Source organism: Lepisma saccharinum, chromosome 9 (assembly GCF_977018435.1).
Source record: "Lepisma saccharinum chromosome 9, izLepSacc3.1, whole genome shotgun sequence".
In the NCBI taxonomy this organism is placed as follows: Eukaryota; Metazoa; Arthropoda; class Insecta; order Zygentoma; family Lepismatidae; genus Lepisma; species Lepisma saccharinum.
The window spans coordinates 8,151,188-8,165,741 of record NC_139237.1 but is presented as its reverse complement, the minus strand read 5'-3'; the positions used below and the strand labels follow the sequence as shown (position 1 = coordinate 8,165,741).

General features: G+C 37.9%; 1 protein-coding gene across 1 annotated transcript in view; it reads right to left on the bottom strand.

The window, feature by feature from the left end:
- Positions 1–14,554, bottom strand: part of LOC145992324 (uncharacterized) — a 603,163-nt gene that overhangs the window by 37,164 nt on the left and 551,445 nt on the right. Inside the window, exon 11 of the mRNA XM_083128705.1 lies at positions 10,345–10,494. Within this exon, the coding sequence (XP_082984831.1) occupies positions 10,345–10,494 (150 nt within the window). The remainder of the gene's footprint in view (positions 1–10,344; positions 10,495–14,554) is intronic.

Here is a 14,554-nt window from a genome sequence, read left to right as displayed (position 1 = left end):
TTCTAAATTAAAATTTATAAATACCCTGAACTGTTTTGAATTGTTCACTTTTCAACTATTGGTATCAATGAGAAACAGTGAGAGTATCAGCACTGGTAAGAAATGGTTCAAAATGGTATCAACTCAGTCCTAATTGAGATTTAATGTAGCATCCCATCACAAGAGTGGAGAAGTCTCTCTGAAAATTCTATGTTTCACAAAAATTAATTGGAAATGCTTAATTTTACTTCATTGCTAGTGAATGTGTATTACTAGGGATACGGCAGTTTAACCACTGATCTATTAGTATCACTCAATAGATATATATTAGTGTACTGGTAAAATTGATGACAATTTTACAATTTAATATTTCTATAAATAGCTTGTACATTACAAATGTTCATAACTTTTTTTTATTAAGAGGGTAAGTCAAAAATTATCCACACATTCACAATAACTTTCTTTAGGATGGCCACACTGTCTTCGCGCTGATGTGCTAGAAGGTGGTACTCTTGTGGTTAAGTGGCCACTGATATAGTGAATCTTAATCGCTCCATTTTCATGCAGAACCATGACTCACAGTGGTGCACCTAGAATTTTCGAAAGGGGAGGGGGTTATGTATACTTTTTTTAGTACTTGGTCCTCATTTTGCCATTTTCTCCTGCCTTTGACATTCTTTTTTTTAGGAATACTGAGCCTAAGGGGAGATTGGATTTTAACCCCTCTTGGGCACTGATGACTAATTTGCAGAGAACATGCCACCTTCTTAAACCTCTCGATTCACTAGAGCACTATCCCCGTATTGTACTGAAAGCCTGCAATGAATTTCAGCCCGACACACCTTCAGAACAGAGAAATTGGATCACTAATCACTGTTCTTTCTTGGTGCACACTAGCAATGGAGCAGACCTGTTTACTCTGTAACAAAAGTAAGAAAAATGGAGTGATTAAGATCAAACCTCAGCCACATACAGACAGAGTACCACCTTTCAGCATGCAAGCACTGAAGGCAGTGTGGCCAACTTAAAGAAAGTTATGGTGAAAGTGTAGATAATTTTTTACTTCCCCTCATATCATGAATGTCAAGATAAAATTATTACATCATGGCTTTCTACGTATGCAGTTTCTTTTTCAAAGCAAACAGTGCTGCAGTCACTGTTGACATACATGAACCATTTCTACTTTCCTAATGGATCATTATATCATCTGTCATCGTCAAAACCTTCCTTAATACGAATCCAGCAGTTACATTTTGAAATACAGAAAGAAAATATAAATTGGTTATCAAAAACAACCCTGGCTGTTTGTCTTCCTCTTGTCCTCCACCATCAATAAACTGTTGCTGTGTCATTTTGTTGGCATTACAACCAGTCTGTACACACCCAACAGCCAATTATGTATTGCAGTGCCATGAGTCATGTGTCCATTATACTAATGTCAAAACAATAAAATTAACATGTTACGTAAACAAGCACTCTATTTCTTGAATTTGCAAAACTTCACACAGTACTTTTGTCAACTCCTGTAGTGTTTCTTTACCAACATATTGTCCTATGAGAACCAGAAGAACATAACTCCAAAAAAGGAGTTTTTCAGTTTTGTTTAAATTCACTCCTCTGAAGATCGACATCTTCACTTCTAATCCTTAGCAGTAAGGTGGAGTCACATATCTCCAATTTACTGACTCTCTTTAAGATTCAGACACATTCCTAAGTATACTTTATTTCTTCTCTCCTGTAAATTTGATAAAATGGAGTTGTGTCCCTTTGGCTCTCACACGACGAGATGTGATTCTATTGTTCTGAAGTTTAAATGAAGCAAACTGCACCATTAAGAACTGTCCACACATGTCTGTTAAGACATTATCTTACACATTGTCCAGGAACCATCAACATTATATTGCTTTTCTCAGCCAACCAGTTTCACACACACAGAAACAAACAAAACCATAGTGTCGCAGTACAACACATGCAAACTTTCATATCATATAGTGAGCATCATGACAAATAACTTTTCTCACAACATTTCTCCTGTTAAGGCCATATTTCAATACTACGTGCCATAGAAAATCTGCATTGCATTTTCTATCCTGTTTGGATGCAACAATGCAGTGCAGATTAATACACTCAGACTAGAGTGCTGCATGGGACCACTTTCTCTCGCTCAAACTCGATCGAGTCTTCCACACTCGAGCGTATCACACTTGTAGTGGAATAATTGACGTCCTGTATTTCAGAATCTAAAACCCATACATGGAAGGAAACCACTCTATGCAATTACAATTCTAAATAATAATTCCGTATATTATGTAAGACTCAAATACAATATGTGAAAGTATGCAATATCTACAGACCGAAACGTAAAATGGATGCCCATGCTGACAGACCTGCCTAAGCAATTACAAATATCGTATCACAGTGCAACAAGTACATGCACATCATTGTTCAAAAGGATAATCATATTCTGAGAAATAATAAAATGCAGTTATAACATTCAATCAAACATCATTCTAATGTGACAATAATCATAGAAATATAAAATGTCAGCCTAGGTAGTGTTAGCCCATAATCATCTATTTCATTTTCACATATTTCAGTAAGATATACAAAACTGCATTTTAACATGGAGATGATGACTATGTTTACTTAATTTAAAATTTCACATCGTCTTTTACTTGACGATCCATATTTGAGGATCCGCTACCATCTTAGACAAATGACGGAAATACGTGTAGTAATAGGGTTCAAGAGTTTGAGTGTATTCCGCTCGTTCGAGCATTTATTGCTCAAGCGTAAGACCTATCAATTCTGTATGCCGTCTAGTGTTGCCCATGCGAACTATTTGCAGTTGGAGCGTAAAACGCTCATTGCAGCACTCTAACTCAGACACATACATGGAAATTTTAATTGTAGCAATACTACCCTTAGGTAATGTGGTAAGGTATTCTAAATCTGGTAAATCTTGTATATATCTGATAATCTTTCCAGGAAATTTTCTAAAACATACTTTTTTTATTTATTTATTTTAAAATTATTATAAATATGAAATGGGCATTAGTTCCTGCAAACATTACAAGGAATCCTCTCAATACTAACAAGACAGTGTAAAAGAAAGCTTTAAAGCTGTCAGCTTTTAAGAGGGTGGAAATAGAAGTCTGAATAACAGTGTTATTCTCACAAGACTACATGAGACACGACACTCTCACAAAGGATGATAATGTTTGCCACTGTTTATTGCACCATGAAATAAAAGCATACATAAGGTGCAGAAGTAAGACAAAACACATTCTTCACTTCTGACCACCAGTGACAACCTATTCCTAACCTCCGTCCACCTGGACTCACTGGCTTCATGAGCCCCAGAGGATCTTATGCAGGGAAATCAATAAAGAAAAATTCACTTGGAAATTTCACTCGGGTCTCCAACATAGTAGTCAGATGTCCCATGAACTGGATCATTGTCAATGACCTTGATTTTCTTGTGTTATTTTTTCCCCAAAAAATTTTGCATTTTCCTGCCAAACATACCTAAAATTATACTTATTGTGCTTTTAAATAGTATTTTAAATTGTAGGTTACATGTCGTATGCCTGTTTGTGAGAGTTTCATACATTAGAAGCGATTTTCAGATTTTTTATTTTAAATTATTTCTTGTGTGAAAAATACCAATGATACAGCTCCCTTGCAATGGTAGGGGGCACTCGATCTCTGCCAAAATTGATTGGGTCAATTCGTTTGGTGAAGCAAAAAGTTTCTCGTGAAACAAATACCGATGATATGGCTCCCATGTGGTGGTAAGAGCACACTCGATAAAAAGCATTCTGATAGAAGGTCAAAAATCATCAGACATCCATTTACACTTTGTTTCATGTAACTGTTGGAAATATTCCATGCATAACATGCCTTATTGGATAAAATGTTGTTCTCTTTGACAAATGTATCTTGAAAACTGTACGTGTTATGCATGCATAAATATGGTATATTTTGTTTCTTTAAGCCTACAACACATTAATGTTTTATTTTCAGTGTATTTTTTGTTGCTTGAGCACAAAATGTGTTGAAAATCATGAAATTCACCAAAGTTCAATCTCAAGATTCACTGGAAATAATAGAACACCATTTCACACTGAAAATCAACATCAGAGTATTCAAACATACATTGACAAAGATTTCTTTCAGCTAAAGCAGGCATTACTATGAACGAACAGACGGAATGATAATGGGTTCCCCACTTTCTTGTTGACCTTTGAAAGTGTGTAATATGAGTATGTTATGGTGCAAAAATAATATTTCTCCCGCAATAGCTTCTTTCTATTTTTCAGGTTTGAAGTAGTCATGGTGGAGGCACAAGTTAGTTTCACGATGCTGGAGGTTCGGCGTGTGATCAAGTTTCTGTTCCTCCAAGGAAAGTCTGCGAAGGACATTCACAGTGAGATGCCAGAAAAACACTGGGAGATAAGTGTCCTTCATACAGCACCAAGAAAACCTGGAGAGCTCGATTCACGACTAGATATTTCAGCGTCGAAGACGGGGTCCACAGTGGGGGCCCTTCATCAGTAACGGATCCGGCAACATGTGCTGCTGTGCATGACATGATTCTTAGGTATCTGCTAATATCACCCAAGAAGATTTCAGAGATAATGAACATCTCCCGGGAACGTGTAGGATTCATCGTACATGATGTGCTGGACATGAGGAAACTTTCTGCCAAATGGGTTCCGAAATGCTTGAACAGTGATCAGAAACGGCAGAGAGTGAAGACATTGGAGGTGATTTTGGCTCGGTTTTGTGCTGGTGAACAGGATTTTTTGGGCAGATTAATGACTGAGGATGAAATGTGGCTACATATCTATGATCCCGAGACCAAGGATCAGTCCATGGAACGGCCCCACAAGGGGGTGAAACTGACTTGTGCCTCCGCCATGACTACTTCAAACCTGAAAAATAGAAAAAAGCTATTACGGGAGGAATATTATTTTTGCACCATAACCAGAGGCCAGCATAGTCTGCCTTTTACCTACCCGCTGCCCGCTTGCACGCGAGAACAGGTATACCTGCTCGCCTGCCCACGGCAACGAGTCGACTTGCATCTTTACCCGGGTTCTTGGTCTTCAAGGTGCTCTCTGCTTACAAGGTAACTGGGCATTCAACAAGACCCGGGCACCTGCAAAACCTGCTGGAAGGAAACAGCCCTCCGGCAGTGTGTCGCTCCAGGTGTTTCATCACCACGTTGACGGCTGCAGCCAGTGTTGCCTACTTACGTAGCTTCTAAATCCTACGAAGTCCTAGGAGGAGCTCTCTCCTCCAAGGAGAATTTATATACTTAGCGATTTCCGTTCAGCGTAAGCAGTTTTTATCTGATTGCCAGGAAATGCATGCAATATTACAGCTTCATTTATCTAAATGAATGATCGAGCAAACAAAAATCTCCTCACTGAAAACTAATTGTTTTTCATTGCATGGTGCCTTAACCAGGCACGCAGTGGCGCAACCAGAGGGGGGCAGGGGGCATTGCTCACAACCTTAGATGGAAATTTAGTCTAGCCGAGGGGCCAGGGTGTGGGTCCAACATTAAAGTACAAGAAAAAACAGGCTAGCAGAATTTAAGAGTAGCAGGGCTAAAGGGTACTCAAGATTAAATTAATTTTCATATTTTTCTTGCATTTTCCTTCCAGACGGCCAAGCGCACCACTTGATTTCAAATTTTATGAAAGTAGAAATATATTATAAAATATTATACAGTCTCGTCAAGTTCAATGCCGTAGCAAGGGGGTAGCGAGAGTCGGCCCTGGGCGCTGAACGATCTAAGTGAGAAAAGTTTTAAAACAGAGAATGCCATGATGGCCCGTGATATTATGTTGTTGTTGTTGGCACGTTTAACAAGTACTTGCCCCCCCCCCCCAAACGAGGGTAACGGCAATGCCCCTGGCCCCTGGCTGGGTACGGCCCTGGTGTTCGCAGTAGAACAGTGTGTTGTTCGACTCGCGACCTCAAAGTCGAACGTGACATGTTTCAGTCCTGCCCTATATCACTATATATCTATACGTATATTGGTTATTTACGACATGTACTTATGGATCCTGTGCCACGGAAAACCTATTTCAATCTGTGTGTGTAAGGGGGGGGGGGGGTAGCAACATTCGTAAATCTCATTTCATTGGCGATGTGGCTTACGAAGCTTTGAGTTCCCTTTTCTAAGTAGTGAAAATATATTGCAGTTGGCAACACTGCAGACAGGTGTGCGCCCGGTGCAGTTTCTAGTCGAAGCAACTACGTCATGCAGAGGGAGGGGCATGCAGTTGATTGAATGAACACACTGAGACCTACTAGGTATCTTACGACTGCGGGTACCCGGCAGGTTTTCGATACCTGCCAAGAACGATCTGGGCAGATGGTCAGTCAAGGTGCTCAAGCGAGGGTGTTGCGCAGGTTGCGTGGCATTTCAGGAGCGATGTCTCGCGAACGGGTCTGCTCCAGGTCTTGTGCAGGCCTCTAACCATAACATACTCATATTACACACTTTCAAATGAGGTATGAATCGTGAATGGGAAACGATGGGAAGAGAGCAAAGCCTGGAACTTATCAGCACCCCCACCGCAGCTGCGGTAGCTCTGTTGTTACAGCATCGACTACCATGCGAGAGAATCAGGTTCGATCGCTCCGGCACCCACCCAGCGTCGTATAAATTGAGTACCTGGAGGAAACTCTGGGGGGTAAAGGTGGCCAGTGGCATGGTGCTGATCACATCACCATCACCTTAGGCCATGATCAAGAAAGTGAGGGGCCCTAACTCTACACCCCCTATATGACTTTATGGCATGGTGTAAACCACAGGGTAACACTTTACCTTTTTTATTCTTATGAGACACTTAAATTGGACCTCACCCAAAATATAGTTCTAGATACGTGCCTGTATATTGAATATGATATAAATTAACAGTAGGAAACGAGCCCATCAGACAGTAAAATTTGGAATTTTCAGGAATTGAAGAAAAGCTTTTATCACTTATAGGATGATGGTAAAATGGTAAAAAAATAGCTTAATTTGAATGACCACAATTTTAATTGCACTTGTTAATCATAATGCGCATTTTGGTCCACTACTGAAGCATTATGGTTTACTACTGCACATTCACACTCTTGGGGTGGAATAATATGTGAAAGTATATTTCCATCATAGTCAACAGTCATTATAGATAGCCAACAAATGGACATTTTGGACGAGTAACATATTTGGACACAGAGTCTCAAAATTTAGATTTTGGATTCTGTGTGTGTCACATATACGATCCTCTTTGTGGAAGCGCATGCAAGCAGCGCTCTGCTGGTCGAAAATTGAACTGCATCGATTTCACATTTTCAGTGAAAGTGGGAATGTATAATAGGCACATAGTAATAGCATAGCAAGAAACGATGACTACACACTGTTGCCACATACAAAATTTACCTCAAAATGTCGAGAACAAATGTAGCTGCAACTCGAGGTACAATAATTTTATAGTGAAGCTACAGTTAAAAATTTTAAAAATGTGGATCTGCATGTCAATATGTCAATCTGTCGTATGTTCAATCTTCAAGAAAGCATCGTTTGGTATTTTCCGGACTCTCCAAAATACCATAAATATGGAAAGTTATCAGCTGGTATTGAAAAATTAAGTCTGAACCAATACCAATATACCAGTACATCAGCTCTGCTTAATACATTCCCAAAAAATTATTATAAAATAGTGGCAAGTTATTAATATCTAAAATTCTCAAATTTATCACATACAAGCTTCCAATTTTCGGTAAAAGAAATTAAATATTTCACAATTTAAATTCATGGATGTTTTTGTTACAATGACAGAAGGCTGTGCTTATTTCTGAAGGTTATTTCCCAAGTGATAAGTGTTTCACTTCTGTCTTCTGTCTGAAAGCTCCCTCTCGACTTATAAAATGCTGGTATACGAAGTCCTTTCTTATTAAGGACATCATCGTTATGACTAGTGCTTATTTTTATATTTTGTATTTTTGGCTATTTTGTGTTGCCTTCCCAGCTCTCTAGGTGAATTGTGTTATGGAGCATCAATGATTAATTGGATGAAATGAAAGACGAAATGTAATTAACTATCCAGACTTCACCCAGGATCCAAGAGTCATGTTTGGTGGATAACAGTGTTGATTGTCTTGTGATTAGCCTACAGAGGCCAAAAAATTCCACACAAAATAAGAATTATGCAAATACAAACATAACAACTGTGACGCAGAGGCTGGCAGTATTATGTTCATAGATTATTAACTCATGAGGAAGATGCATGTGCCAATTTTAAAAGGTACTACATGGCCACAATTAAAATTGCCCTACTCTGATATCTCTTGAACCTGTTCAAAGCAACAAATTATGCTGAAACTTGGCATACAGTGGGGCAGAGCTGATACTGATGATGATGTACAGGTATCATCAGATACCAGTGGTATCGGGATCAGAAAGGATCGGTTGGAATTCATCTACCGATACCAGCTGATACTTTTCTGGCATATTGGTGTTTCATGGGGTCTGCAAAAATGTCACGCGACACTTCCACGGAAAATATCCAAAATTCAAACTTTATTTTTATTTTGCACCAATTTTGCATGAAAAACTGTATTTTGTGATTACATAACATATATTTTAATTTTGAGGTAATTCTTGAATATAATAAAGCATTTTTTTTAGTAAATTGATGCATATAATTGCAGAAGAACATTTACACACCAATATTGATCAATATTTTGAACAAATTTTAATTATTGCAAGTTTCAAGTATTGGTATCAGTATTGGTTCAAAGTGGTATCGGCTCAGCCCTAGTATAGAGTCTATGGAGACCATGGGGAAGCGAATGGCGACAAAAAAAAAAAAAAATAGTTCAATTTTCACCAGCAGCTTGAAATGTGTTGCTGAAACAGTGGCGTGTGCTGGTTTTAACGAGTGGGCAATCTCCAACCCTACATTCATCCAGGCACTCTTCAAGTCACCCTGCAAATTTACCTCAGCATTCATACAGGATTTATGAATATATGTGTGGAAAATTTTACCTCAGTGTTACGACCACTATTGATTAATTGTTGTGATTGCAATTAATCTATGTTCAGAATTTCAAATAATAAAACAAGAAAGTACAGTAAACCTATAATAAAACAACCTGTAACATACAATATGAAAGGAATGTACTAGTGAAATAATCCATGCTGTCGGATTGATTGAGTTAGGTTATTTTACGCTGCTTTTCTACCACTTTTGACTAATCGCGATGAGTGATGATATGATGAAATTGATGAAGGGACATTTGCAAAGGACACCCATGCCCAGGCCGGGATTCGAACCCTCAACCTCTCCGCCACAGAGGTAGGTGTAATTTCTTCAATTTTTAGTTTATTTTTAAATTTATTTTTTTATTCATCTTCAATATTTAAGCTTTTTGCCTTTCACAAATTCTGTTGGAATAACACAGATGAGGAAGACAGAAGCAAAAGTAGAATGAGAATTAACATGGAATTGGTTTACAAATGTTGTTCAGATTTTCCTGTTTCTCGTGCACTTTCAGATGAATTTTCCTTACTTCCCTTTTCAGTACGTAATTTGAGAACCCAGAATTACCGTTCCTGAGAAATTTTCCTGTCGTAAACAACACAGCTCCTACGAGGGCCATCGGAGAAGAATGGCAGAAGAGGGTGCCAGCCGAGGGAACGGCAAAGACTATGGGGTAGAGAGTGTTACTGGTGGACTCTCTCCAGAAGGAGGTTACCCTGGCTACGGAATCACCGTGCCTGAGAAGCAATGTTTCCTTTCCCTCTCACCTTGCCAAGGGATTTAAAGGGAGCCAGTCTCACCCTGCCGAGATTCCACCGGCTGGAGAAAGCCTCTCGGACATTCAGCACCAAATGGTTGAAAACATTCGCACATTGGAAGCAAAGAAATATATGAATCAAAGATTGGTTCGGAAGATTATTGCGAAGAAATTATATAAAACCTTTTTTTTTAATTATAGTCGGGTCATCTCCAATTACATAGATGACCCCGAGTATACGCTGCTGTGCTGAAATCTGGTGCACAGTGAACAACACCCCAGGAAACACATAGAGCAACCATTGTCTTATGCTTTCAAAGCATCATTCAAGTTGACAGGGACATATTTTTGTTACTTCAGCACCACATTTACACCTGGTGCAAAAAAGCATTTCCCGTGGTCTCTGTAGCCTCTGTACCAATCTGCTGATTTGAACAGGCTCCGAGTACAGAATTTTAATTGTGCCCACCCGGTACAAGTACAGTGGCAGTAGTGCCATTCACAATTTACACATACAAGTAATCGGTAAAATTTAGAGAAACAATGTAATGTACTTACGGGTTTGTTCAGTGGAAATTTCCACATTAAGCTGTCTCTCCACATCAGAATCAAGAACCCAAATGCAAGATTGATGATAGTAATATCGACGCTGAGCAGAGGAAAGTTGACCAGGCTTTAAGACTGACACATAATGAGAATCAATCATACCTGAAAGAAAAAAATAATAAGTTATCAGCAATAATATAAAAATTAACTGTAATTAGTTCATGTAATTTGCAATAACTAAATGTCTGCTTAAATGCAGCCAATTATGTCATATTCATGACTGTAAAACCATTATGCTGCTACAAAAAAAAAAAAATCAACAGGAAACACAAATATGTGATTTTATAAAAATGTGTTTAAATTGTAGATAAATCAATATCACTATGAACTCTGAACAAATATAAATACTAGATACTCTTACCAAGATAAGAATTATATTGTAATTTATTATAATTTATTGGTTAATTTGGTGTTTTAAGTCCACTTTATGCACTGTAAGGCTAATCGGGACTGGACCTACAGTTTAAAGTGGAATCCGAACCACTATGTGCCTCCACCGGGTATCGAACCCGGGACTCCTTGATTACAAGGCGGCGACGCTACCACTGAGCCATCGGGGAGGCCCGTAATTTATTATAAACTTGAATACAAAACTTCAACTGACAAGTATGGATATAAAGCCTACCAATACATATAATCAATTTGAAAATGTTCCATGAAACATCTGATTGATTGATTCACTTTTCATTAACGTGTACAATCAGATGACTTTTAGTATTTGCCTCAGAAGAAGAATCTACATATTTCATAATTAAGATAAAACACTGCGTATGTGAATTATACCTTTTCATTTATAAAAGATGGCAAAATGGCAGAATTTCATACTATACTACAGTTATTCAAAGAAACAATGGGCACCGATGTCAGGAATTTGACTGATATCTGTTCAAAATTAAAAGTGACATTTAAGCAAAGTGTAAAAAAAAAATGATTGATTGATTTGGTGTTTTATGTCCACTTAAAAAAATGAATAAACCAATTTACTGATATATCCACCAATGCAAACAGAGTAATCTATCCTACATCTCATATTTTCTTTTAAATAATCACTTTGACTACCATGCCAACATGAATTAGCATGTCAGACATCATCATTTGAGAGTCATCACAAGTGCATACATAATTTAAAAAACAATTTATAATAAGCTGGCTTGGTGGCCGAGCATGTTAAGTGGTAGACTTTCAATCTTGGCACTGACTTTCCAGGTTCAAGTCCTAACCTGGGCATGAGTAGGCTTACCATATTTGTTTTGGTCCAAATCAGGACACTTTCGTGATCAACTCATTACTCCTGAATTTCAGGGTTTTTTTTACAAAAAAAAGTTGAAATTACTTAAAAGTCTTAACATTTTATTACAACAATAAACTATAAATTGTACAAGAAAAAATATTAACATTATTTTCTAAAATCAACCAATTAATTTTTAAATGTTAAATTGAATAATACATTTTCTGATGTTTAGGAAACCTCTCTGTTCTAGGTAGCATTATCTGTTAGTTGACTCAGTTGCACTTTTCACTAGACATGACTTTTTTTTTCAGAAATGGCTTGTTTGTTTTAATAACATCATAAAATTCACAACATGAAAATTCTGAATTAATTTTAACATTCAGCAGATGTTTAGCAGTGAATACTAGCAGTCTACCTCTTTCTGGAGACCAAATATTCCCCATAATTGAAAGTACTCTCTCAACTGGAGCAGATGTTCCAGGCAAAGACATAGCAAACTCAACCACTTTAGAAATGTTGGTACGTACATGAAATATCAGTCTTTTGAAACACCTTAAAAATTGGTCTTGAATATTCAATACGTCATGTTCAGAATCTCAAAACCCCGGACATCACCCTGGACAGTACTAAAAAAACAGAACTGTCAGGGCTAATCCTGGATGTATGGTAAGCCTAGGCATGAGTCCTTTGCAAGTGTGCCTTCATCAGTTTCATCTGATCATCAGTCATCGTCATCATCGCGATTAGCCAAAAGGTGGCAGAAAAGCAACTTAAAGTACCAAAATTTGTAAATAGAAAATATAAAAGTTATAATGAAATGCTTCTTACAAATATTTCGCTTCCTAAACAGGGAATAGAAAATTGTACATTTCTTCTTACTAAAATGAATGCGTGTACTGCAGACGGTACATGTGGCAGCCAGTGAGTGTTCATTTTCCATAACACAATGTGGCCTATTGAAGTATAGACTGCCATGCCGGTGTTTGCACTTTTGGCAAGCAAGCGACTCACGGCCGTTTGTCGGCATCGTAGAGTGTCGATAAAGCAAGTGCCCAACAGTTTCTGTAATTATTTTAAAAAGTGATTTACTTACCAGATTTGTAAAAAATGGTCAAACTAGTCACTTTCGATGTGCACATAAGCGTAAGCTGACAAAGGGGGCTAGAAACTGTTTTTTACGGAGGTTCTGAAAGTAGACACGAGACTGCAAAGTGATAAGAGTCCTTGCTTTGTATTCTCTGTTTATTAGTCTGGCGACTGTGAAGTGATAGGGTGCTTGTTACATATTGTGTTATTTCTACTGTATTCAACCACAAAATATGTAATGGCTTAGCAAATGTTTTTTACTGCACAGCGTTTATTTATTTATGATTCACGTGTTAGCTCAATTGGTACGTGAAGTTCAAAGGTGATTTGAAATAAGATTCCCAGGTGCAAAAGTTCTATGCAATTTTTATCCCTGGCATAGATTAAAAATGCTGCATACAAGTCAAGTCCACACACCCTAGAAACACTGAAATGTAACATCTGCAAAAAAATTACCAACATTAATCAATGAGAACTACAGCGAGTTATGGATAATTTCATCTAGAAGTGTTAAAAATGTGTGGACAACGAAGGTGGTCAGTTTCAGCATAGTCTTACATATAAATTGGTAAGCTCTTTAAACTAGTTATGGAAACTTGCACGCTTGATTCACGGACAGCCTACAGTGCCAACATACGGCCGTGAGCGTCTCACTTGAAAATAGCAGAAACACTGACGTGGTGGTCTACACTTCCATGCTTTGCTCTGTAATATTAACAAAAGTTCCGTGATATGAAGCACTTAAGTTGTCCAAAATTAACGAAACTCCAGAATATCAGTAAATGGCTTAGAAAACATATTAACAACACAAGCATTGTGTTCACATTATACTGTAAAAGAAACACTGGAAATGAAAGAATGGTTGTTTCATGATTATATGTCTACTACAAAATGTCCTATGAGATACTCTCGTCCATTTCGGTTTCACTTTACTCAAGACAACAAGTTGTTATCTATCATCCAATTTGTGCTTTAACATGTTCATTAAACCTGTGCACTGCTGTATATGGCTTTAAAATAAATAACTTCACATCTACTTATTTACAACTAGGTTAATCATGGAAGAAAATGTGGTAATGGGTTGGGTAAACACACAATCAAAATCCATGGGTGTGAAGTCAACGAAACGTGCCACCCACATCAGGAGTCCCCAATCCATCTCCCAGGAACATGAGCTTTCAGGAACGTGCGGACATCTACTAAGGCATAGACACATGGTGCCCTATCTTGCTGACGTGTGTTCACTCAACCCACTACCATATTGGAGGAGCTCCGAAACTGCATTACATAAGCTGCTGCCAGCATAACAACGGCAATGCTCCATAATGTCTTTCATGACACTGCCAACAGATGGAAAGCATGTCGTGATGTGGATGGTGCACATGTTAAAAGTAATATGTAACGAACATATACCATATTGCAAGCAAAATCACTATTTCAACAAAATAGATAATGTATGGTCACCCTGAATTATTTACCAGAGAAACCGTGATTTCAAAAGTAGCTTACGCAAGCACCTGCACTTTACAGAGCATCCATTCTTGGTATAGTCTTCTCGGATATGCAGTCCCTCCAGATTATTGTGCAAAGCTCTTTCATGCTTTCAGAACAGATATTACGCGATCAGCTGTTGGATGCATGGAAGTTGGAAGTATGTGATAACAGACATGAAAGCAATGAATGGATGTTTACCATGATTAGTTCAGAATTAAACAATCGGACCTTGGGCTTATGAGACAAGTTATATTGGAGAAGCCTGAATATTTCATTGCTTATAAAATGCACTGCAAAACTTTCAGACAATGATGATGATGATTTGCTATATTTTACTTCGGCTTTCGTGCC